At 40.9% G+C, this 26,264-nt stretch overlaps 1 protein-coding gene across 6 annotated transcripts in view; it reads right to left on the minus strand.

Annotated features, from left to right (window-relative positions):
- Nucleotides 1–26,264, minus strand: part of ITGA9 (integrin subunit alpha 9) — a 294,730-nt gene that overhangs the window by 228,718 nt on the left and 39,748 nt on the right. For 5 of the 6 annotated variants that reach the window (XR_012157453.1, XR_012157452.1, XM_078851715.1 and 2 more), the window contains exons 6-14: nucleotides 25,411–25,540; nucleotides 23,769–23,854; nucleotides 20,705–20,773; nucleotides 16,297–16,434; nucleotides 13,259–13,364; nucleotides 11,919–12,013; nucleotides 8,566–8,656; nucleotides 7,971–8,016; nucleotides 3,751–3,905 (exon numbers count right to left, since the gene is read on the minus strand). Coding sequence is in view for 4 of the 6 variants with exons in the window: in XM_078851715.1 (XP_078707841.1) it covers nucleotides 3,751–3,905; nucleotides 7,971–8,016; nucleotides 8,566–8,656; nucleotides 11,919–12,013; nucleotides 13,259–13,364; nucleotides 16,297–16,434; nucleotides 20,705–20,773; nucleotides 23,769–23,854; nucleotides 25,411–25,540 (916 nt within the window). In the remaining 2 variants the exon portion in view is untranslated. The remainder of the gene's footprint in view (nucleotides 1–3,750; nucleotides 3,906–7,970; nucleotides 8,017–8,565; nucleotides 8,657–11,918; nucleotides 12,014–13,258; nucleotides 13,365–16,296; nucleotides 16,435–20,704; nucleotides 20,774–23,768; nucleotides 23,855–25,410; nucleotides 25,541–26,264) is intronic. The other variant, XM_078851717.1, reaches the window with a different exon arrangement.

The raw sequence follows: 26,264 nt of genomic DNA on the forward strand, positions 1-26,264 counted from the left end.
GGTAGCTACTATCGAATGCGGAATTGCTCATGACTATATAGAAAAAATGGAGGCCCCAAAACGCACTGGAAGACGGAACACCAAAGCCATGCCTGAAGCAGCTTTCTGGTCACAACGAGGGAAGCGAGGAAGAGCCTCAACCAAACACTGGGATTTATGAAAAACAAATAACTAAAAAAAGTTTCCTATTTCTGACCATCCAAAACCCTGTGAGGTAATGTTTTGTCTGGGTATGAAATACAACCAACCACCTAGCCTTCTAGCGCATGCTGCAGCAAAGAGAAAGGTCAGACAATGACTGCCCCACCATGCAAAGCAACACATTTCACTATCCTATGCCTCTTTAACTCAGCCCTAACTACTTCAGCTGAAAAAGACGCTGAAGATTTCAGTCTGCACAAAGTGCCCATAAAATAGATGGGATTTGTACTCTGCGAATGAGACAGCACACTGTGGAAATAAACACTGGTCTACAAATAGCTGTGAAAGTCCTAGTAGTCCTGCAGATAGTGCTGGAAAAAACGGGGAGAAAAAGGTCCATATTTAAAATTTCTTTGACCAATCCAATTAAGTTGGAGACAGATTTTCTTTATGGGTCACTGAATTAAATAGCAATACATTAAAATAAACATTTTAGAGACGAGTTTATAATAGAAAGAATAGGATAGTGACAGCATGTTCAGGACAGACTTGTAAAACTGTGGCATGCAGATGTGACGCTGGTAAACCAAGTGGCAGCTCTAGCCAAAGCTATAGGCATTAGCTCAGACCTGACAAACCCATAGCTGGAAACCCAACTAGCTATGTTAGTTTTGTTCAAAAGAGGTATTAGTCTTATAAGAATGCATTTAGTGTTTACATTATGAAATGCTTGTAAGCTGCTACATGCATTAATCTCACTCAGTTAATCTGTACTCCATGCTAAAAGAAAACATGTAAGCTTTGCTTTATAACTGTGAAAATGTTTCCTCTGAATTTGTGAACCCAAGCACGGGAATTGCCCCACTCACTCAGGAGAACTATCAAAAATTAAGTCGGCCATAAGACAAACACTTTGTTCATTGCCCCATCGACCCACGGAGAATTATGTGCAGAAGTACTTGTCTCATCAATTTGAATGCTGGAAGAGGGAAATAAAAGCAGTCAAGATGAAGATTTTTCATCTCTTTCTGGTTTGAACTCTCACAGGGCCAGAGACATTAAATGAAGGCAGAGATCCCCTTGGACTACCCCTGGATCTGCCCTGAAAGACATTTTTGAATTGATAGATTACTACATCTCTGTCATCTGTAGGAATCGGAGATGGTAACTCATTTGTGTGTATGTATGTTTGCTTTAACCTGTAAACAACTCATTTTTCCTAGTTACTAAACGTTAGATCGTTTCTTACGGGACTGGCTACAGACATGGTCTTTAGTGTAAGATCCAAGGTACCAACTGATCTGGGGTAAGTGACTGACCTCTTGGGACCGGAAGCAACCTGAATATTTTGTGATTTTTTATGTGAATGACCATTTATCATTAAGTCCAGCTTGTAAGATAGTTTTAGACAGTCCCCTTACACTCTCGAGGCTGTTACAGTGGTCCAGGAGTTCACATTTGTTACTGGCTTGGTGAAATGTAATGATAGAACACACCACCAGTTTGGGGTATCTGCCTTGGTTTTGACCGTCTGCCCTGAAGTAAGCATTCACGGTTGTGAGCCACTCTAGACAGCATGAGATAAGTACAACGGCCACAATTTTCAAAACAGACCAGTGATTCTGAGTGCCCAACTTCAGATGTCCTATAGGGGTCTGACTTTCAAAAAGTGCTGAGCACCAACTTCCTGTATATCTTCCTTTAAAGACATCTAAAACTGAGACACCCCAAAATCATTAGTCCCTTTTGAAAACCTTGCCCATGAGGCTCCGATACATAATATAATTATTTCCTATCTGTATCACCACAGCGCTTAGGAACGCTAGTCATAGACCAGGACCCCATTGTGTTAGGTGCTGTACACATTAACTCATCTCCCATATATATGTTTTAATGCATAAATTGGGTCAAAAGACTTTTGAATCTAAACATATTTAGCTGAAGCAGTTTTTGGTATTAATTAACCCCTTCTCTAAGATTTAACCAGTTATGTGAGAGGTGTCACATTACCACTAGCCCCCTCCCAAATATTGTTACTAGGAAACCTGTAAGAAATTAAAATGCATTGTTTTATATAAGCTAAATTAAATGCTTATTTGAGGCAGTGTGTCCAAATTGTATCCCAAGAAGTTTTTACACAGTTAGATAATGCTGGCTATGTTTTTCTAACAAATTGCTTCGATTAGATGCATTGTCTAAAAAGACAATGTCTGAGAGTTATCATTATCTACTTAACAAAGAACTCTACTAGGGGATGGGTAACATTTGCCAAAAGTATTCAAATGTTCTTTTAACTGCAGTAAGTTACAACAGGGTATGGTTTGTATCATAATTCAGGGAAATTAAACTTGCTCTCATCTGTGGTATGCTGCAAGAAGATTAGTTCCCTCCAGAAATATGAGAATGCACTTGAATGAGAAAGGGAAGTTTGTTTCTTAACACCTGGTAGAGCTATACAAACGGAGAACCAAGGTAAAGTTTTCAAAAGGGCCAAAGGCCTATTTTCAAAAGCGATCTTTGACACTCAGGAGGCTAAGAAAGCCAATGAGATTTAGGCCACAAGGTGCTTACAGTCACTTTTGAAAATGGGACTTAGGCCCTTTTAAAAACTTTACCCTAAAATAGAAAATGGGAATTAAAATGGGAATTAACATTTTTGGATCAACCAGAGTTATCCTATCTGGATAAAAGTGCTTTGCTGAACTATACATTAATCTGTGGGATTTTGCAAGAACTCTTAAGAAAGGGAAAGGTTCAGCCATACAAATTCTAGCCTTGAACCCTGGCCTTAGAACCCAAAAAGAGATTAAGCTTTGAGCAATTTTGTTCTCTTTGAGAAGTTTAACTATCCCAGACTCAGGTGATAATGGGGCAGATCCTGGCTAGCCCTAGTGGCTAGCAGCTGCTTCTTACTTGTGCACAGTACAGGGGAGGGAATAAAGAGTCCGTCCACCCCTTGTGTGGCCCACATAAGGTCCAAGAAGAATTTCACTTTGTACAGTCAGGGAAGCACAGGCACTCCAAAGGTACTTCAAAGAGGGCAGGGAATAGGTGGAGCTATGGCTTGCCCCCTCTTTCTGCTGGCCAGGCACATAGGAGAATATGCTACAAATATGAATATGCCCTATAAAAGTTGCTCCCTCTGGAGCAGCACAGCTCCACACCACTTCCGGTGCTGGACAGTGCCAAAATGGCATGATCGAGTCCAAACTCTATACCACAGCATTATATTATTTATGCATACATACATACATACACACACACACACAAAGCATTATATGTACCTATTATATAATAGATATATGTAATATTTCAACATGATCATAATACTGCTTTGTACTTACACAGTTCCTTTCATCCAAGATTCTCAAAGCTCTTTAAAAATATTAAAGAAGCTTGAAAATATCCTTGTTAGTAGAGTAAGAATTTTTATTTTATACCCATTGCATAGATGAATAAACTGAGACACTGTAAATTATTTGCCCAAAGCAGCAATTGGTGTCAGCAATTAAACTGAGGAATCCTTTAAGCACGCCTCATGTATCACTAAAACCCAGCCTTCTCTAGAGTTACATATGGCATGAGAACCATTTTATGGACACACATTACCTATTTCTCCTGGAACACGTTTGCCGTTGAAAAGAAAGCAGACTGTGACATTGAGGCAGTTCACCTGCTGCAAGCCATCATGGCACTGGGGAGCTGTGATATTGATGGAAGCTGGCAGGAAAATGGAGAGGTCCATTGTAATGACAGGTCTAGATCTGGAGACCAATGAAGAAGTATAATTTAGTTTGGCTTCAGAGGGATGTTTCTCAACCAGATGAAAATAAAGCAAAATTGGTAAACACTTGGTATCAAGTAGACATTAAAAAACAACACTGTGAACCTTAGAACAGATTCGGCGTTCTTCTAGCACTTCCCTCAGCCAGCAAGGGAGACCCATATCCTACTATATCAGTGGCTGAAGTGAGATATCAGATTTTTGTTGATAAACTGTACTTCCAATATTTGAGCACACCATGCATGACCAGATGTGACCAATAATAAATAATCTCTAGTCAAAGGTGTATTAGAGACTTCATGATGAGAGGGGAGGGTAATGAGATTAGCGCATTAGAGACCGAAGACAATAACCTCACTTAGGCATGTTCACTGGCTAGGGAGCTCAGAAGAGAAAACGGCCTGGGGCCAGGAGGAAAGGGTAAGCAAACACTAATGTTCCATATAATGCTCTAGCAGCAGCATTCATTAAGCTAAACTTGAGGAAAAACAAGGGTGGGGTAATTTTTCTTAGTAGTGCCAGATGCGTTAGGTGCATTACACTCCCACCATGGAGGGTGGGGAAATGTTCAGCTAATTCCCCCATGCCATGCACTGGCAATTTACAGTCCTCCTTTGACTTCACTGAATTAAGTTCTGACAGTTCCCCGTGTGTTACGAATGACAGCTTTCCACTTTTGCAGCCTATGACCTGGGCTGTTGCTATGGTTATTTCAGGTTGAAGAAGAGTTCAGCCAGAGTCATGCCTCAATCACAGGGCCATGAGGGCGAGGTATTGGTTTTCTGTGCCACGTGACCCAGTAAGTGCAGAAGGCTTGGAGCAAGGGGTTAAGAAATGAAGGCCCCAGTCCTGCAATGAAAATCAGTTTCAATGCAGGATCAGAGCCCAATACGCATGAACTGTTATTCTTAGTGCTTTCAGTTCTGCAGCTCTTAAGTACGAATACATTATTCCAAAGGTAACTCAAGTAATAAACCTCCCACACACTCCAAAAATGTGCAGCAAACAGCAGATTCAGTTCTAAGGTGGGCTCAGGAGCCACGCACTGCATAGGAGCAGACAACATTAGGACTCACTCTACAAGCCATTTACATTTGGGGGCTGTGGTTTGTGCTAGTGGTTATAGGCACTTATCAACGCGAGCAACTCAGTCTCTGATGGCAACTCAGTCTCTCTTAACAGTATCTAAAACTAATAATGGGAGTTTGGTATCCATAGAAAAGAGGAAAGAGCAAACTTCCCAGGATCATCTCACATCATGGAAGTGCCTGCACTCAGATGCTTGGGGAGGGGGTAAAATAGATTAACTTGTATATTTACCTAAACATACTATTTTGAAAGCTATGCACTGCATGATATCTTTCAAATTAGCCTTTTTAATGGGTATATATCAAGTTGCAATGCACACACAGAGGCACCATCATCAGCCCCAAATCAAAGTGGCTTCCACAAAAGCTTTTTAATATCATTTGGCAAGACATATATTGTTTTTGGCCAAAAGAATTTACAAGAACTACTGGGGAAAAAAGTATTTTCCTTTACCCTAATCTGAATCCAAACGGCAAGCACAGCACACTCCCTGACTGGCAGTAGCTGTAATTAGTTAGCCTAGACACATGATTAGTCCATAATGCACTAATCTCTAAAGAAATAAACAGGCACCAATTCAGTGATTGGATTCAGGTTGCTACAGTATGTATATTTTCTTGGTGATGTCACAAGAAATCTTCCACCATCGGGACTGGCTCGTGTGTGGCCTGTGGACATGGAGTGAGCTGCTCAGTATTGGATCTGAAGGTCAGAGATCAATCTGGGGCCAGGCCAGGTCAAAACTACAAACTCAGAGTCTGTTACCAAATTGAGAACATGAGGCAAGAATTGGGGATGGGCCAGGCCAGTGTCTTTCACCATAATCAGCAATGATCTTAAGTCAGAGACAGTAAACCAAGATCAGGGTTGGGAGCCCAGCCTAGGCCAAAAGCCAGGAGTCTGGAATCAAGGCAAGACACAGAAAGTGACGTCTAAGGCAGACACACACTGGAGGTCTGCATTTTTCAGTCAACTCCCTGAAATGGCTCCCTGGTTTATAGGTGGAGTGCCACCCAACCAAGAGAATCACAGAGGGCTGTTGCACATGCCCCTTAGAGTAGAACTTCCTGCAGGGCTTAGTCTCTCAGGTCCTCTTGATGGCAAACATGCCAGGCCTGTGGTGGCAACAAGGCACCTGCCTTAAAACCTGCAATCCCTGGTTCTAGGCCCATGTGGTTCTTATATCCCGTTTATCTCTTCACAACAACACTAAAGCAGCATAAGCGTTTGCACCTTTATTTCCTTTTCAAGTTATTTCTGAGGAACAGAGCTCAGAGATTCCATCTGTTGATGTTTCACAACATTTGATGAAAAAGCTAGTGGCTTCCTCTGTTTGTCTGAGTAACAACAGAATATTAATGTTTCTCAAAGAACACAGCACCTGCACCATGAAGTCAACAGGATTTTTTCTAGTGAACAGAAACAGGGCTTTCCTGTATCTAAAAGGATACATTGGGGGATAGACTCATTCCACAACTCTTAATTATTTCTCCAGCCCCATATTTCTTCTATTAAAATGACCATTCCACAAAAGCTTCAATCCAGTTCCATCCAGTTCTTGACACTGTTGTTTTATTAAACATTAGACTGTTTATTCAGAATGTAGTTATTAGCAAAAATAGCCCAAAATATGAATCAGCATAAAAGTAAAAATTTCCTCTTCCAAGGGCGCCTTTCATCTGAGAAAGTCAAAGTACTCTGCAAAAAATTAATTTAGCTGCACTACATCCCTGTGAGCTACTGTATGTAAGTATCATGAACCCCATTCATAGATGTGAAAACAGACATGAAAGTTCAGGTGAGTGGCCCAAGGTCACACAGCAAGTCAGTAGCAGAACCCAGAGTTCTCAAGGGCAGCCCAAAGAACAGTAAATTGCAGCAATCTAACCTCTTGATGTAGCCTCTTGATCTCTTTTCTAATGCCATATTAGAGATATCATATTCCATATTTAGTAACATGATTTTGGAGATTTGATAGACACCTATATTAGCAGCACTCAACATTGTGCCACATGAGCTTTAGCCATTGCACAGGTCATTTATCATCTTGACTATAACCCCACCACCTCCTCCTCCTCTGTGGCTGCCTGATATTCACTTGCTGCCCCTCAAAGTCTACCCAACAAAATGCAGGAAAAAAACATCTTCCTCACTTGTCTCTCTAACTGTTTCAATACCCTCCTTGAGTCCTTGCAGTGACTTCCAGTCTCCTGCCACATAAAGTTCAAATTCCTCATCCTTACCCTCAAAGTTCTGCCCTGCCTATGCCTCACTATTCTAGCCCCACTACATCCTCTTCACTCTTCCAATTTGTCACACCTTGTAGCTTCCCTGATCTCCACCACCAACAAGCAACTCCATGGCACCTGCACATCTCAAAATAGCTGTCCAGATCCTGCTTGCATTGCAACCTCACTCTTCTTCAAATCCTTCCAGGCTCACTTCTTTCCCTCTAAACTTCCAACACTGAGCTACATTCCTACACCATCCATTGCTGCCCTCTTGCCACAATTTTTGTTTCCTTAAATCAAACAATATTTGTACAGATAAAAACAAAAAAAAAATCCACACAAATTCAAGTGACTATATAAACAACTCAATTATCTTTCCATAAAGGAATCCGTGAGGTGTGTATATCAGTGATAACAAAAGCACATCTCAATCTGTTATTTCTATAACCCTTACTCACCCCAAACTACCAACACCCATCTTTTTATTTGGCATCCCTTGCTGTGTGTCTAAATTAGATAAGTTCTTTAGGGTTGGGTCCCATCTTTTATTTATTCTGTAAGATACCATGCACACCTAGTGGGTACAGTATACAAAATAATCTAACTTGTTTCTTCTGACCATAATGAAAAAGAAAAGAAAAATTATTGTAGGAAGACTGAGAAACCACATAACCAATAAACAGGAACCAGAAAAACATCATACAAATGGAAGAAATTGATCTCACCTTAGAAGCACCACATTGTCTGACATGAAGGCCCCAATGGTCACATCTGAAAACAAAGTTTCATAACTTTTATTGTTACAATGGCATTTGAAGGACACAGAAACCAAATCCTTGTAGTCTGTTTATTCATGACAGTTTTTCAGTTGTAAAATATGTACGAATAAATAAAATATTTCCCCATTCCCAACTTAGTTCTGCCAATCAATACATCACGTTTGTTTTGCCTGCACTGGGACTGCAAAATTGGGTTCTTCAGGTCACTCCAGTTCTCTCTTTTTGTATCATCTCAGCTCAATTTTTTTCCATTAAACAGAAACGAAACTTCTTCCTAGGAAGCTAAAATTCTCAACTTTGTTTCTCAGCCCTGTATCATAGGTTCTAAACCCATACAACTGAACCTGGGGTGTCTATGAGATAGACTAATAATGTCAGCAGCTTTCACTGAGTGAGGAAGACAGACAGACACCTACACTTCACACTGTAAGCTTTCCTGTTACTGATCTGAAGGAGCTTTAGTAAGCAATATGGAAACTACTTAATATACTATATTTATCTGCTGCTTTTTTTATTGTTGTTATAATCATAGTAAACATACCCGGATAACCATTTCCATCCATATCAACTCCTCCAGATATGGATTGGCCAAACATCCGCAGCATTGGGTTTATAGTTTGCCCAGACAGTTTCTGCAACAGATAGTATAGAAGTGGAATCACCAAAAGGAATCAAAATTAATATAAAGCACCACTTTATGGCTCTTCTCTCAGGGCCCGATTCTCATTTACATTGAGGCCCCCTTTTACTACCAAAGCACTATTGGAACCTGACCTTACAAACCATGATCCTGCAAACCCTATTCATACGTGTAAATCCCATGATCTCTTAAGTGAGAAATTGTTTTCTGGTCTTGACTTGAGTTAAAAGTTAGTGTTGATTAAAATAATACATAAATTACAAATCATTCATATAGATAGATAGATAGATAGATAGATAGATAGATAGATAGATAGATAGATAGATAGATAGATAGATAGATAGATAGATAGATAGATAGATAGATAGATAGATAGATAGATAGATAGATAGATAGACAGACAGACAGACAGACAGACAGACAGACAGACAGACAGACAGACAGACAGACAGACAGACAGACACACACAAAAAACGAACAGCATATCAAATATATTATTTATAGAAGACAGGGTCTAATTTTGTATTCCACATAACCTTTTCCATCACCTGCAATCATATGATTAAGAGATTTATGGAGCATCATTAAAAAAATTTATGGTTAATTTAATTGAAACATCAAATCTAATATGACCACTTACTCTAAAAAAGAGTTTGTCAACGTGTTCAAGGTCAAAATGAGGGCGATTCATTGCCATATGCAGTTGGAAATTCTGTTTTTCCACGAGCTATCATACAGTATTTGGTACCAGCTCTGATGCCATATCTCATTTCTGTCTCCCCAACCCAGAGGGTTTCTTAAAAATCATTAACACACAGGAACTTTCCTTAAATAGTTAAAAAGGCAAATGTTTTATCTGGAACAAATCAAGATATTAAAACCTCATCTTCCAAGCCAGCCACATGGCCCACAGGCTCCTGTGTATTACAGTCTGATGCAAAAGAAAGGAGATCCGAGTTCAAAAAGGGGTCCAATCACAGAAGTTAGATGGAAAAGTCCTATAACAGGGTTGCTGGTGGTGCTTCACGGTCTTTTACAGGCTACAATACTTCCTTGTCCAGCCCATACAAGAACATTAATAGTAGTCAAAACGTCATGCAGGAAATTCATTAAAAGAGAAAATTCAAAACCAATACAGCAGTCAAAAAAAGAGATCCTGTAAAACAAACCTGTGATCCTAAAGGCCAGTTCTAAAGGGTAAACTATGCTTTAAAACAAACAGAGCTAAACTTTCCCACTCAAGGGCAGTTAACATTAGGCAACTGGAAGAAACTTGTTCCTCACATTACACTTACATCATAGAACGTGATTAAGTTTTTGGGAGGTCCCTAATAGGGTGGTAAATTCTGCCTACAGATATCCCACAGACATCTGCAGGCTATTATGGTATAAATGCTGAGGTATAATGCTGTTCTCCTTTAAGTGCCATGAATGAAAACAGCAAGCCATGAAGCTTAGACAGACAGTATTTATTTAGCACATACATTATGCTGCAAGCCAATTCAGCTGCTTTAGCTCAGAGCCACCCCTAAACTTGCTGTGGGGGAGTGAGGCACAGATATAGATAATGATTTAAAGTAGAAAAGGGAATGAAAAGGGTGAAAATTTATATGATATGGGACACTTCCCCTCTGAGCTTGTTTAAAGGAGGAAATCCAGGGCCTCTGGATGGCTCAGGGGCATGATAATAGGATACACAAAGCCTTTCACCTCAAGGAGGTGGGTTCAAATCCAGGCCAGGTAGGTAAGGAACAAAAGTTGCAAGCATTTAATGGCTGTTTGGTGGCATATGAAAAATGAATTGGTGGCTTCAGTCTAGTCCCTTTGGGATAGGTACTAGGATACATTCTAAAAATACTGCCACAGTTGGTATCCTTACTGGCAGCCTCAAAAGAGAGGCCAAGGAAGGAAAAGGGCACCAGGACAGAACAATGGATGTCTTTTAATCCTCTAGAAGTGGTCTCTCCCAGGCAGGAATGAGGGGCAGGTGTACTGTATTTGCCCACTTTGCTGTGTGAGGGGAGGAGCAAGAACTTCAATCTGCAGCACTGTCAATGTGTCTTTCTAACGCACTAAATTTCCTCAAAAATGAAAAACAAAAACTCCAATCTGGATATGCAGGCGATTAGAAGCCCAGAGTCTCCTACCAAATGAGAAGATCCCCACTTCCAGCAACTATTGTTGAGAAGAGAGTGCAAAGCTGAGCCATACATATGCCACAAATTATCACATTTTAGAAGTATCATAAAACTGTTTTAACTCTCTTTGTAAAAACGATGCATACTGTACATACAGTAAAAGGCAGAAGGACTAATCCCTTACAGTCTATTAAAGAGTCTCCACTGTAACCACTAAATCCTTTATTCTGCTTAAATTGGTTTACTATGTAGGATCTCTCCCAGCAACAAAAAATATTTAGATCAGACCTTCAAATAGCCGGGGGGGGGGGGGGGGAACGGGGCACAAAATCTGCCTTTGCAAAAGCTTGCTAGACAAATATTAAAGACCATGGGGCATGTTTTAATGGGATGTATAGGATTTTATCTTCTTAATTCCCAAGATGCAAAGACTAAATTACCCTAGAATTATATTTAATACTTCATTGCCTGTATGGAATACATAGGCAGTTTTTACTTCATGGTGGTTTGGTAAAGTGGAACCTCAAGACTGCTCTCCTGACACCTTCTCCTACTGGGAGAAGGAGTACCTCAAAGTACCCAAGTGTGCTTCTGCAGAAGGAATCCTTAGAATCTTTTCCTTCTCGCTAAGTCTGGTCCTGCTGGGAAGAGAGCAGGGTCAGATTCTGCTCACTCGCCCCCTGCAAAAATCTGCTCTGCCATTCCAGTGCCTGTGTCTGTCCTTTCCAAGGACTGCTGTCACTGAAATACCCTCTCCCCAAGACTCCATCTACATGGGAAAGGATGCTACATCTGAGAAGTGTATTTAAACATGGTTCAAACAAAATGGCTCATGCTGACCCATTCTGGAATTGTTTGCCTGGCCAGAGAGGATGGGCCAAACGTCATTAGAAACTATGTGCAAAATAGAACGCTGAAGTCTCAGCTCCTAACTAGGCTCAGGTATAGAGTCTGAATTGATGCAGACTACACCTACAGAGACACACCAGCTACAGAAGAAGAGGGAATCAAACGGTGTAGTGAACAGAGAGATTACTGCTTCCTGTCACAATGCTTTACCCATACATTTGGCGCATTTCTGCAGGACCTGACAGAGTGACTCAAACAACAAGTTACCATAGAATACTGCGGAACAATGCCACTTGAGTCTCCATGGTAGATATACACTGCTCCCACGTAGTCATCCTCCTTAGGGGACCCAATGGCGACATCTGCATATGTAAAAGAATGTGAACTGAAAACATGTCACAGTCCTTTCCCTTTCCACTCTTCCCATTTCATCCGTTTACAGAAGCCCACTGCTGCAGGCTGAAACAACTCATCACAAGAAGGAGGATCATGCCATTACTGGTGCACACTTAGCTACAAATAGTTATCCAGTTTAACGAACAGCTCATTAAATTCCTTTTTAATTTATACCTATTTTGGCATCTAAGAAGAAACATGTCTCTTAGTTATAAAAATGTGTTTATTCCCACCAGCCTGCTCCAAAGGCATTTAACAGTCCTTTCATCTGACCAGCCCTGGGTGGACCAGCATTGCACATCAAGACACCACTGGCCCAGGGAGTACAAGCCAACCACTCTGCACTGTGACAATAGTGTTTGAAACACCAAGTTTCCAAAGTCAAGTTAGGTCAAGTGGGTTGTTTTTCCAAACACAGAGGGGAACGAAAGGGCTGCTGAGTGTCTTGGAGGATGTATATTCAGACACACATGCTAAGCCAACCAGTCCTTTTGAAGTCCTTAGTCTGCCAGAAATCACTGCGGCAAACTTGCTGGTGTCAACACTCCATTCTCACCTATTGTTATCACAGTGTATGACCTTGTACAAGACAGCCCATGAAAGAAACTGGACTGTAGGTTACAGGGGCAACTGACAATAAATAGAATATACAATGGGAGGCATTAAGAGCTACATGTTAAATGTATTTTCTGATAAGAAGCCCCAGTTACGCCAATAAATGGGATATGGGAATAGCCTTGAGACAGAGGATGCCAAATGTTACACAAAAGATAATGTGGTTTTCCTTTTGTTTAGGGACAGCCTAAGAGTCATTAGTAATGACATATACAATGGGATTTTAAAAAAAGCAGAAAGGAAATAGACCAAATGCCCAACTTTGCCCTAAGTTACCCAGGTATAACTCATGTTGAAATCAAGGGGAGTTACACCCATGTTCGGTTTAATTAGTCAAAACAGCTTTACCAGAAAGTGGCATCTAGAGCTTGATTCACCACAGCATTATTCCAGTCTTCAGAAGAGATAATTTCCAAAGGAGTAATGCTGTGGCAAATCAGGCCATCTATTTGAAAGGTTTTCCGATGTGAACTAGAATGATAATGCTTCCACCTCTAATTTGAAATAGGATTTGATGATAAAGTCCCTGTAATAATTTTTTTTAAAAAGCCAGACTTGGCTAGAAACAGAACATGGCAGAATGGAAATGCACTGACCTGAGTATCCATCATCATCAATATCTCCTAGGGTGGCCATGCTTTCCCCAAAGTGTGCATTGTAGGCATTGTCACCGTTCAGAACAAGCTGCTCTTCCAGGACTCCCTAGCAACAGGAAATAGGACAGGCTAAGGAAAACAGAGTGTTGAAAGCTACAGGGCCTCCCTGCCGGAACACACGAAACTCAGGAAACACCTGGGGCAGAACTGCAGTGTGACTTCTGAACTGCTATAGAAGCCCCAGTGAATGCAGCTTGCCTGGATATATAAAACAAAAAAGTTAAACACAATCAATCTAATTGACCCCAAAAGTGATTTGAACTAGGCAGAACACACCACCGGCCAAACTCCTTAGTCACATATCATAATTCAAGAAGCTATGTTCTACAGGAATACCCACATATGTGAGTTCATGTGAAGAGCCCTGGATTTTTCATGACTATGGTAGAACAGGCACCAATTAAGTGACTATGCTAGCTGATAACTACTCCCCTGAACTTAGAACTGAAGTGGGAAAGAAGAGAATGCTTTTAAGAACACAGAAACATCACATATTAATTAATTCTCTATGCTCCAAAAATCCCCCGGTGATGACCTTACCTCATCTTTTTTAAGAACAAGGTTAGGAATTCTGCACGGGATTTTCAAAAGTGCTCAGCCTTGGTCTAAATCTGCTCCCTTGGAACTCAATGAAAGCGGGGTTAGGGCTGTACTGACTGTTTTTGAGAATCCCAATTTTTGTCTCTTTATACCCAGGAAAAAGGACTAATATGAACGATGTAATCAATATGCCAACAGCCAGAGGACTTGTTTGGCTCACTAAGTTTATCCATACATTGAACAACACTATTCAGTTCTTGTCCTGTTGGCATACTGTATCAAAGAATGCAGTTCTTAATCAGGATTTACTCAGGCAAAGCGCCCACCGAATTTAGCAGAGGTTTCCCTGGGCAGAGACTGCAGGATGTGTGTCACAGGATTTGAAAACTCCTAAATTATGCCTACACTATAGCGCTAATACCGACGCTCTAAGCCGAAAGGAGAGAGCTCTCCTGTCGACTTAATTACTCCATCCCCCAAGAGTGGCGGTAGCTGTGTCACTGTGTTGAGACAGCACTGTTCACTACGGTGCTTATATTGATGTTACTTATGTCGCTCACGGGGGTGGTTCATTCACATCCCTGAGTGACATAAGTTATACCAAAGTGGTAGGGGGTAGACTTTGCGTGTTAGAGAGCAAGGGAAAGAATGGATAAATGTAAAATGAAGAATAAAGGACAGCTAGAGTCAATGAAAGAGAGAGAGAGAAAGCCCAGAACAAACTGACTTTTGCATTCACATGCCAGCAGATGGCAACTCATGCCCACCCACTTTCTAGCCAACCCCATTTGAGTGAGCTTTAATTTCTTGCAATGCATCCTCAAAAGGAAAGGAACATTTCCACAAGAAAAAAATCCCTTAATTACTCAAGCCAACCTCAAGAGCCCACCTCAAGTGTTCAGATTTTTTCATTTTCCCCCTTTGTGAATGAAAACAGTACATTAATACAGTCTTTTTCTTGGCTGCAGGGAGCTGCTGACATTAAAATAATCCTCCAAGATGAAGTTGGGACACAGAGAATGGGGCGGGGGGAGAAGAGAGAAAGCGTGCACTCCTGTATATGTTACTTGTTTCTTTAGAGCACACACTGCCAGTGGTTAGATATAAGTATCAAATCTATCATAATGCCACATGTTCGGGCTACAAAGTAATACTCTACATGCCATCAGGGTTATCTCTTATGGTGTAAGTGTCATCTGAGTGGTGTGGGTGAGAGAATTGAAATGAAGTGGAGTTGTTCTGGCATCCATACCACAAAAATCCCAATCCTACAAATAGTTATTCATGTAACTTTACTTCATGTAGGAAGCCCCAACGAAGTCAAGGTTGGAGGAAGGAGAAACTGCTAATAGAACCTCCAGTTGTTTTATTTAATACATCATTTATAGACACACATAATTCACCTTTTCACCATGAGCTCTTTGGGACAGGGATTGTCATTTACTCTAGGTTGGACAGCACCTAGCACAGTGGGATCCCAATGTGGTTGACCTCTAGGCACTACTGCAACCAAACATTGAATAAGCAGCAGACCAAAGTGGAATAAAAAAATCAGGGCTCATTTCAAGGATTGTTAATTGACAACTGAATTAACCCAAATGCAAGTCTGGTTTTTCACACAGTCCATAGGACTTGGGAGTACATTTAACTTCCAGCAAAAATATATTATTAAAGTTACAAAAAGGAAGTTAATGTGAACCCAATAGTGCTACTGTTGAATCCAATGAAAAATATCCCATTGACTTAAAGGGAGGAACATTGGGACCTATATGTAAAAAATATAGCTCAATTCTTAGAGTCAGTTTGAAAAGGCACTTTTATAAATACATTTTCCCTGAAAAAATATATGCACTTTATTTTTCTTTAAACACTGTGTACTTATCTTCTTTGCTACTCCAGAAAGTCAAAGTTCAGAATATCACAAGACTACAGTTGTGCAATGTGAAATTCAGTGGTTTCCGTTGAAGGGGCTTTCCACTGTAGGCTTTCAATAAATAGCACCAAATAATAACACAAATCTATTCATTAGTTTCTCTTCACATGGATTCTCAAATCCCTGGTGTTTTGTTTTGAGTTGTGGGTTTGAACGACCATCCAAAACACAAAGAATAACTCTGGTCAAAGCAGCTGATTTTCAGTTGGTTTTGACATCAAAAGCATGGAAATCCACCAATACCACCAAGTTTCAACATAAAACCAGAAATTTTCCCAAGCTTCCTCAAAAGATTCACAACATTTTCATGACCAGGAACTGACTCCTGAGTTTGTAAAAAAAACAAAAAAAACAAAAAAAAACCATGGTACCAGATGATTTTTGCCTGGCTTCATGTTTTGTTGGAAACATACACATGCCATGTATGTAAGACACCAAATTTCTTGGTAAACCACAACTGGGCTGACCCACCCTCTCCACATGCTCATCCACTTTGCATACTCACATTTCCTCTGTTGATATAGACTGTGACTTGACCCTCATCCCTGATCTCAGAAAACATGGGTGCTCCAACCAGCAGGTCTGAAAGTCCATCCGAGTTCAGATCAACTGCACATAAGGAGGAGCCAAAGTAAGAGCCCATCTGTAACCAAGCCGAGTCACAACAAAGCATTCAGTATCTGCCCACACACAGGAGGAAATCATTTTTGTTTTTTTAACATCAAGTGATGACTTGCTGCTTTATCTCACACTAGCAGCCCTAAGGAGAAACCTTAGGGAATTTTTTGGCAAGAATTAGGTACTTTATTATAACTGTGCATCAGCTCAGACAGTTTGTAGAAGGAATAAAACTCACATTCCAAGACATACTTAAAAGAGGCACTAAACGGCCTTACTTTAGAACAGCTTTTGCTTGGCAAATATCTAAAATGAGGAAGAGGAGAATTAGCAGCCTGGCCCAAGGTTTTCAGATGTGGCCAGTGATTTTTGAGGCCCAATGTCACACAACTGAATGGGGCCTGATTTTCAGAGGGTGCGTGCTCAGCACTTGCTAAAATCATGCCACTTTTCAAGCTGTCTCAAGCTGAAGTCCCCAAAAATAGAGGCACCCAAAAATCACTTGTCATTCTTGAAAATCTTTTTCCTAGTCTTTTTAAATTTCTCACCATCAATCAGAAAGAAAAGTAGTGGGCTGACTGCAGGATATTTCCATGCCAAGCAGCTATATTTGCATCAACAGGTTACTTCCAGTTCATGAGATGCGAGCTGACATACCCTTACAGCCCTCCAACTGCAAGCTAGTCAGCCTAAGGCCCTAAGTCTGCAATCCCTACCACACAGAACTCCCATTGGTTTCAGTGGGAGTTTCATGCCCAGAACTTGCAGAATCAAGCCCTAAATGTGTAGTCAATTTCTATCTGCAATGAAAGGTATCAGGTGAGACATTTAGGAAAGAGAATAAAAGACTTAGGTGTATTATCAGATCTATTTAAAATACCTATTATTGTAGAACATTAAATACTAATCACCCACCCAAATAGACCCTTAAACCACATTTGAGGTTTGATTTAAAACACAAGTAAGGAAACTGAAGGCAAAACCGGACACTGTCTTTAATTCACCCAACTGGCCAAGATATACCAGTGCATACTTCACAGGGCATAGTTACAGCTCATCTGCTAGCACATACTGCTGCTATAGCTACCAAGACTCTCACCAGTGACGGTCTGCCCAATCTGCTCATGAGCATACATGTCACGCTTTGGACTTCAGAGTCCCTCCAGAATCCACAAAGAGAGAGAGCATGAAAACATCAGCGGCAAACCAATGGACTACACACACACTAGCGCATAGCTCTCAAATGTCTCATTTTGACAGACATCACACATTTTAGCCCAAAAACCATCTGCTTTCCATATTAATCAGGTCACCCCTCAGTTTAATTGTTGACAGTTGTTTACATCAGAAATGGAGAAGCATGAAACTGAGATTACAAACAAACTTTTTTTTTTTTAAGTACAACTCCCACAGCATATTACATTTGCTACACACACTGAGTCCCACATTTAGGCCTTGACAGGTGAATAAAACAGAGCTCTGGCCAGCCTATTAGGGTATATCCATACAGCTGTTGGGAGCATGCTTCCCAGCACAGATACCTAGACTCATGCTGGCACTGCTGAAGCTAACATGCTAAAAACAGCAGCATGGCCATGGTGGCAAGGGTGATGACTCAGCCTAGCCGCCCAACTACAAAACCTGCCCGAACCGCAGCAGCCCCGCTGCCCCTTTTAGCGCATTTGAGCAGAACGAGCACATGCCTGTCTACCCGCACTGGGAAGCACGCTCCCAGCTGCCATGCAGATATACCCGTAGGGATGATGGGAAACAGGCAACAGCCGTTCTGGTGTTCAAGTTGAGAACGTAACATTAATCTACAAAAAGAACAGGAGTACTTGTGGCACCTTAGAGACTGACAAACGTATTTGAGCATAAGCTTTCGTGGGCTACAGCCCACTTCATCGGATACATAGAATGGAACATATAGTAAGAAGATATGTATATATACATACAGAGAAGGTGGAAGTTGCCATACAAAGGAAAGCTTATGCTCTAATAAATTTTAGTCTCTAAGGAGCCACAAGTACTCCTGTTCTTTTTGTGGATACAGACTAACACGGCTGCTACTCTGAAACATTACATTACAAGATTCCACAAACTGCCTGGAAGCCATAAGGACAGCGGGGTGAGCTCAGGATAGCATTTCAGCGTGTAACTCTGATTTTTATGTCTATGTGGGCTCAAGGCCAGACCTTTACTCTCTCGTTATTTTGTAGTTGAATTCCCCTTGTGGATTTTTGTTGTTTATTTTTTTAAAAGCCAGTAATGTTTTAAAACAAAATTCTCATGGGCAGCGAGTTAGAGTTATGAAAAACATGTCACTATGCATTCAGGCAGCTTTAAGGAAAAGGCCGTTATTTACCCAATTGTGCAACGTGGGTGAGTTCATGTTACTGTGAGAACCTTGCGTTTCTGCCTGTGTTTTTATTTGTAACCACAGGGCTGCATTAACTCTTTTCCATATTTGATTTCCCAACCTTTTTTCTCTACAAAAAGAGGGGAGGGGTTAAAACTGCCTGTGTATTATGTTAAGCGTGCATGGGACACGAGAGGCACGAACTCATACCTTTGTTGCTAAAACAGCGTTTGGTTTGAGTTAGCTTCCAGCAATACTCATTAAGTGAACACTGCACATCAAATTACATTTCACTATGGAAAGAGACAGGCAGGCATGTTTGGTTTTTAATAAATTATAGCTCAGATTTTACAGGAAATGGAAGGATGGGGCACATGACAATCTACAAATACTTGAAGGATATAAGCACTAAAGAGGTGCAGAATTATTAATGGTATTTATAAATGGGAATAGTGAGATGAAATTAAGAAAGGAAAAGTTTTGGCTGAGTATCCAAAACACTTCCTGATAGTTCTATGTGTTAAGCTCAGGAATAGTTTTTCAAGAGAACTGATGGAAGCACCATCACTAGGGACATTTAGAAGTAGACTAGAAGAAACACAAGAAAATGCACTGGAGGAAACAATCAGGCACCAGCAGGGAGATGTACTAGATGAACTGATAGGTCTTTTTCCTTTCAAATGTCTGTGATACTAACAGTGCAAAACAAAATAGTGGAGACCTAAAAAATACATTCACTTCATCCACCACCTATTCAACCTGGGGATTTTCTCCCATCCCCTGTGTTTAAGCAACTTTCTATAAAACGTGCTTATGATTCATTAAGACATTGGCAAAATGTTCCAAATACAGGCTGATAACCGCATCACCTAATGTAGCCAAATCCGATTAGTACTGTATACTGTTCAGGGTCTTCATCTCTTTTAGAGCCTCACTGCACTCTGTGCTCTGGCTGTGAGAATACAAGCGGTTCCTTCTGGGCAGCCATGAGCTAGGCAAACAGTCTCTTCCTCAGAGATTTATTCCTAAATAAAGCACAATCCTGTTGTTCCCTAAAGCTGGATCTGCTATGTATTTGTTTTCCTGAGGACATAACACCTATCACCACCAAGGCTCCTGGTCAAGGAGAAGGTGCACTTCTCCCTACCCCAGCATGACCTCACACAGGGAAGTGGAGTTTGAGTAGGTACTACGCGAATATTAAAACACAGGACCAATGTTAGCTCTAAGGAACGAATCCTCAGACCAGCACTCAGGGTAGATGCATGGAGGGAAGAGGAAAACATAATGGAGCTGCTCCACAGCCCACTACTAGAACTCTAATGTACCCAGCTCCTCCTCAGAGGGATAGGGACAGAAGGTCTGGACATATGAGAATCAATTACTATACAGGATCTACCTCTTTCCTAGTTTGTCCTCCACAGCTGAGCTTTGTAGGGCCCCACCCCAAAACCTTGCACTTGGCATAGTGAACTCTCTGCTGTTATGGAGACAGGAACAGGTTTTCCCTTAAAGAGCTTGTCTACACAGCAAGTTACTGCACAGCAAGCCAGGGTTTGAGTCTACAGTACTCGGACGTGCTGCACAGCAACCTCCCACATGAACCCTTTCAGAGTGCAGTGAAAGTCCCAGAGTGCGGCAAGCTGGTACACTGCACATTCACACCCTGGCTTGCAGAAGAGTAACTTGCCATGCAAACAAAGTAAGTTTTTATCAGCTCTAACAGGACTTTTAATTGCAAATATTACCAGACCTTTTACTCCACAATTCCAGCACTGAGCGGATGCTACCACTATGATAGAAAAGGTGGTTGGTCTAAATGATGGATTTAGGACTTCTGGGGATTTTTACACCTAAATCAAACACTTCAGAAGCTATTAATTCAAAACAATATCAATTGAAATAGCCACATCATTTTTTGTCAAGAATCACTCACCTTTTTACCCGATGCCTGAAAAATCTTTACTAAGGAGCCTGATCGCCTGTCTGTTCTGAAAATATAAACCTATCAAATGGAAACAAAAACAAAAGCCGTTACAAACACTGACCACAAGGATAAGTAGTTTATGATGTTATGAATTCATCAGTGCATTCTGGGTACATATGTACTTTACTCATTGTAATAAAGTGATCATTAATATTTGCCAAATTCAAGGTGATCCTCCTGCCTTTTCTAAAACAAAAGATGAAATTCCCATTTTAGTACCAGATATTAGAGGTCTCTTGTCATTATAAGTATTTAAATAGTATCTTAATGCGGCTTTGTGTGTGTTTAAAAAGACCCACTGCATAAAAGCCATAATCTCAAGCAAATATCTCCTGGAAAGGAATAGTAAAGTGCTATATCAGTCCATTTTTTTTCATATGTTGCAAAATTACAAGATATAGCTGCAGCACTTCAACTCGTGTTCACACAAGTTACTCCTAAAATACTCTTTTTAATATATCCTGTACTGCATGTGCTTATATGGTCAGTCAGCATCCACGTTGATGCTTTCTGACATTGTTCCCGCTCTCTGGGTCGTTTTTCATGTAGATTAACTTTCATATTGTTTAGAGTTACTCATTCAGAAAGTACACTATTGAATGAGAATCTTGTTTAAAAATGGCTCTCATTTCCATTCACACTGTTTTATAGGATGTTATGACTGATTCATACAAGATGGCAAATAAGCCACAAAGAGCAACCTTGAGGGTAGATAGCTGGGTCATTAAACCAGTGGGAAGTGTGGAATGTTGAATGAAATGAAAAATCTTCCTTGAAGTAAACACAGAGAGATGTGTGTCATAAAAACATTATACCCTCCTCATTGTGGAAAAAATGGACAAGGCTAGCAGTGGAGAGTCATTATAATGTAGTGATTTGGTCATACTCAAATATAAACCACGTATCAGTTGTCTTTGACTGTCTAATTCAGAGGTTCTCAAAGTGTGGTCCGCAAGCTCCATTCAGGTGGTCCGCAGATAGTTCCCTCTAAGGTGAATGCCTGGGCGGCCGCACACAAGAGAATGAAAGGCCACCCACCTAATTAGTGGAGCCACGCACGCATGGCTCCGCTAATTAGGTGCCTGGACCCTGGAGAAGACGCACATGTAAGGTGAGGTGGTGGCCTTGGGGGAAATAGGGGGCAGGTGGGAGTGGGCAGTGGGGTGAGAAAAGGGGGTGGGGGGAATTTGGGACATGCAGGGCTGCAGAGGCCAGAGAAAGAGGCGACTTTCCCTAGTTCCAGGGCTGTGGCTGCCAGAGAGACACCCGCCCCCTCTTTCCCAGCCCAGCTCAGGGGCTGCCGCAGGGGAAAGAGGGCACATCCATCGCATTAAAAAGGTAAAACTACTCATATTAAAATATGAGTTGTGAGCTTTTATTTGTAGGCCAAAAAACATTAATTATTATTAAGGGTTTTTTTAATATAGTGCTTTTATCCAAAGCTCTTTACAATAGTTAGCTAATGTTACAAATAACATTTGGAAAGATCATTAAGTGATCCGCCAAGACCCTCAGCAATTTTCAAGTGGTCTGTGAAAAAAAAAGGTTTGAGAGCCATTGGTCTAATTGATTAGGTTGTAATACAAGTAAATACAGCAGTGCAAGATCAAAAAGGAGATAGGCCAATATAGACTATTAGATCTTCTGCTCCTAAGGAGGCCAATATACTCCTGGCACAATGTAGGGTATTAGCACTGTCCTACTGTCTCAGAGCAGTACCGCAGCTCATTAATATTTAGCACTGAGGACCAGAAAGAGTAAAGAACCTAACATTTAATAAAATTCTCATTTGCTTGCAACAAGAAACAAGTCTCCACTGAAGTTTTGAGTCACTTGTTAGCTCAGATTTCAGAGTAACAGCCGTGTTAGTCTGTATTCGCAAAAAGAAAAGGAGTACTTGTGGCAGCTTAGAGACTAACCAATTTATTTGAGCATAAGCTTTCGTGAGCTACAGCTCACTTCATCAGATGCATACTGTGGAGTAGCAGAAGAATCTGAAGTCAATTCATCCATTTCTGACCAGCAGGTGTCAGTGTAGTTAATAGGACCGGGCATCCCTTCATCTGTAAAACTGATCATCGGAGCTGAAGACTTGATGTATTAAATTAAATAGTGAATTATTAATGGGCACTTAATAGTTGTGTGCATATGGAGCTTTAAGGTGCTGTATATTTCTCTGAAGCAAATCAAGTACTGTACCATTGCAAACGTTTCCCTTAGACATGGGGGAAGGGTGAGCAGGGGAAAGAGATTATTCTAGATACAATGATATGAAGACAGAGATTACCTTGGGTTTCCCAATGGCCTGGTCCAGAGGAGATGAGAACAGAAGGGCTCTGAGTATTAAACTCCAATTTTGCTGCTGACTTGCTTTGTAATTTTGGACAAGTCACTTAAGCCCCTCAGCCTTAGTTACACCATCAGCAAAATGGGGATAAGTGTAATTCCGATCATAGGGAGGTCGTCGTCATGGCAAATCCCAAAAGCACAAGGACGTCTTTGCAAATCAAGCAGCACCCAGTGCAATCTCTGGCCAAGTGCTCTGGCTGTGTTTTCATTTTATATCCATCCCTGGCAATCTTATCGAGCTACCAATGCTTTTGGTGCCCGTGTGATCACCAGCCATGCAGTGGCACTTTTTCATACACACGCTTCACAATTCTTTGGTCTTCCCTTCCGATAACTCCATACCAACAAGACCACCAAAACCAAACTAGTGCTATTTTAAGCAAAATAGGTTAAAAAAAACTTCAGACAGAAGAGTGATTTTTTTAATTAACAATGTCTCTTTAAAAGAATGATTTTAAAGATGGGGGGGGGGTAGGAAGGCACACCACAAGGGGCAGATAGAGTAAATTTGAGGACCTCATCAAATTTCCTCACCTCTTCCAGGCAAGTGCTCAAAAATTAATCTTGAGGCAAAATCTCTTGGTTCATCAAGTTTACAAGAACTAAGTCAATATATTTTACCCAGTCACATCTGACTGTATCATTGTTTGACTAAAAGCCACACCTTTCCAATGCCTCCATCCTGGGGAGCTCCTCCTACGACGTCTGTGGTAGTCGGCTGGGAAAAATGACCTGCTGTCACTGCATATCCTGTGCAGGAGGTTGGGTGGGGTGATTGGGAAGAGAAAGAAAAAAAAAAACCAAAAAGGAAAAAAGTGAGAAACAGGTCAGCCATCTGGATCACACTAATCAGGTTCCACAGTTTCTCTTGGAGTGTAAATATCCCAGCGTCATGCAAAAAGCAGCAGGCACTCACTTTGTACAGGAACTCGTCAACATTCAGTTCAAGTGTACATCACAGCAGGAAATTACAATAAGCACTGAATTGTTTTTCCAAAAGCCAAGAAGGTGAAGGTGTGGGTGGGAGCCCAGTGAAGGAGAGGCAAAGGTAGGAGGGACAATAAGTTAAGAATCCAGATGTAAGAGGAATGAGAAGCAGTAAAAACAGAAATCTGCACACAGAATCAAGTGACTACATCATCAGGAAGAAATAGCTTTCATGCCTGTGAATGACAATCTCATGTATGCCAAAGAGAATACTACTCCCTCAGTTAAAGTAACCACCAATCGTGGCATGGAAAAATCAAGTGCCTTTTTAGTTCATAGGGAAAAAAACAAAACAATAGACGAAGAGGTCAGCAAAGTTAATACTTGAAAAAGAAAAAACAGGAGTGAATTTGAAATAGTGTATAAAGAAAGTGTATTTGAAACAGGTAGATCAAAGTTTTGTCTTGTTTGCTAAATTAAAAATGATATAACACAAGTTTCAAAGAGTCTAAGGAGAGAACTGGGTTTCTTTCCCTTTTAAGGATGTTTTGTATTTAACTCGCCCTTCCATTGTGAATTCTCGATCTCCTGTCCACATGCTAAACACTGTAATTCACATCTAATCAGTGGAAAAATCTATATATGACTTTACATATATACACATATTGTTCACTTAACTATCCTTGAGTGGCACCTGCTAAATTATATTTATAAAAGACTGCAGGTTCAGGAAAATCAGCCTGAGTCTTTAGTCGAACAGCATTAGACTGTTGCATGGTGAGTTTTCCAAGTCTTGACACTCCTAAACACTGGGGATTAGGTGGAAGCCCTTACATTCATTTCACTTGTGACATTAGTTGATTTTAAAGCAAGGCCTCTAGAAGTTAAAGCCTAGTCTGTTAAACACCTACAGAATCTGCTCCACTCCCTAGCCCATCCCTCCATGGTCTCTTACTAACAAATCATTTATACAGTGCTTCATTTATTCAAATGAACTAATCATTCTACAGATACAGAGGAGCCGCTTAGCCCAAACCACACAGTAAGTCATGGCAGGACCACTACTAGAACTCTAGCATTCCTGGGTTCCAGTCTGTTACTTCGTCTACTAGACCATACAGTCTTTCAGTGCAAACCTGTTTTCTATATTCCAATGGCTATAATGATGGGGGAAGAGGGAGGAAATGAACTAGTGAAAGTCCTTCACTGCTTTTTTCCTATATATTTTGTCAGGTAACCCACCAGCCACTCAAACCATTTTAAGCTAGCCGCTTATTCTTTTACTCTACACCAATAAAACATTATTTCCACTGAAAAACAATTGCACCCTTATTTTAACCTATTTCCAGCCTGACATCGGGGTTCAAGCAGCTACTTGCCTAAGTATGTGTACCGCCTGGCTATCACAGCATCATCATTCAGTTTGAAATAGGTGTTGTCAGTCAGGTTCAACACTTTGACAGTTCCCGTCCAGTAAAAAGATCCTGGTGCTCCCATGATGACCAGCTCCTGTGAGAGAAAAGAGAACAGGGAGGGACAGGAACCAGAAAAAAAAAATACAAAAAGGATTAATCACAGCAAGCAATTGTTATGTTTTAAAGGGCCAGGGGAGATTTAAATCAAGGCTTCAAGCATCAATCTGCCCACAGAAAAGAGTCAGAATTATTCCTATGTTTATACAGTACTTTTCATCCCAAACATCCCCGAAGGAAGTTTTGCCAATACTGGAGGCACTTCACCCCACCATTAGAATACCTGAGTTCTCCTCCAACCCTTGCCCTTCACACAGATACTTGGAATCAATACACCTCTGTTGAACCCTCCTGCTACCTCAACAAGAAGCATCTCCAATCAATCTCACAAGTTACTGTACACGCCTACAAACACGCTCTTCCAACAAGTGTTCCTCCGAGCTGCTTCGTCCTCCTACTACCCCCGAGAAGTAACAAAACTAAGCTACAGAATCCACCCACTCGTTCACCAAGCACCCTGGATCTACCTCCCAATCTGCTGCGAACGCCTCACAGCTTCCAGGTGACAGTGTAGACAAAAAGTCTACGTTTCAAAACAGGCTGAAGGACCAGATCCTCAGCTGCTGTAAGTCGATTGATCCTTACATCAACTGAGGATTTGGACCTATGAATTTAAAAGAATTTGATAATATGTAGATAGTCCATGTGCATTTAAGAATCTGTGTGTGTTTTGAGGGTGGGACTGTGCAAAACTCAGACTA

This window comes from Lepidochelys kempii, chromosome 2, assembly GCF_965140285.1.
Source record: "Lepidochelys kempii isolate rLepKem1 chromosome 2, rLepKem1.hap1, whole genome shotgun sequence".
NCBI classification, from domain to species: Eukaryota; Metazoa; Chordata; order Testudines; family Cheloniidae; genus Lepidochelys; species Lepidochelys kempii.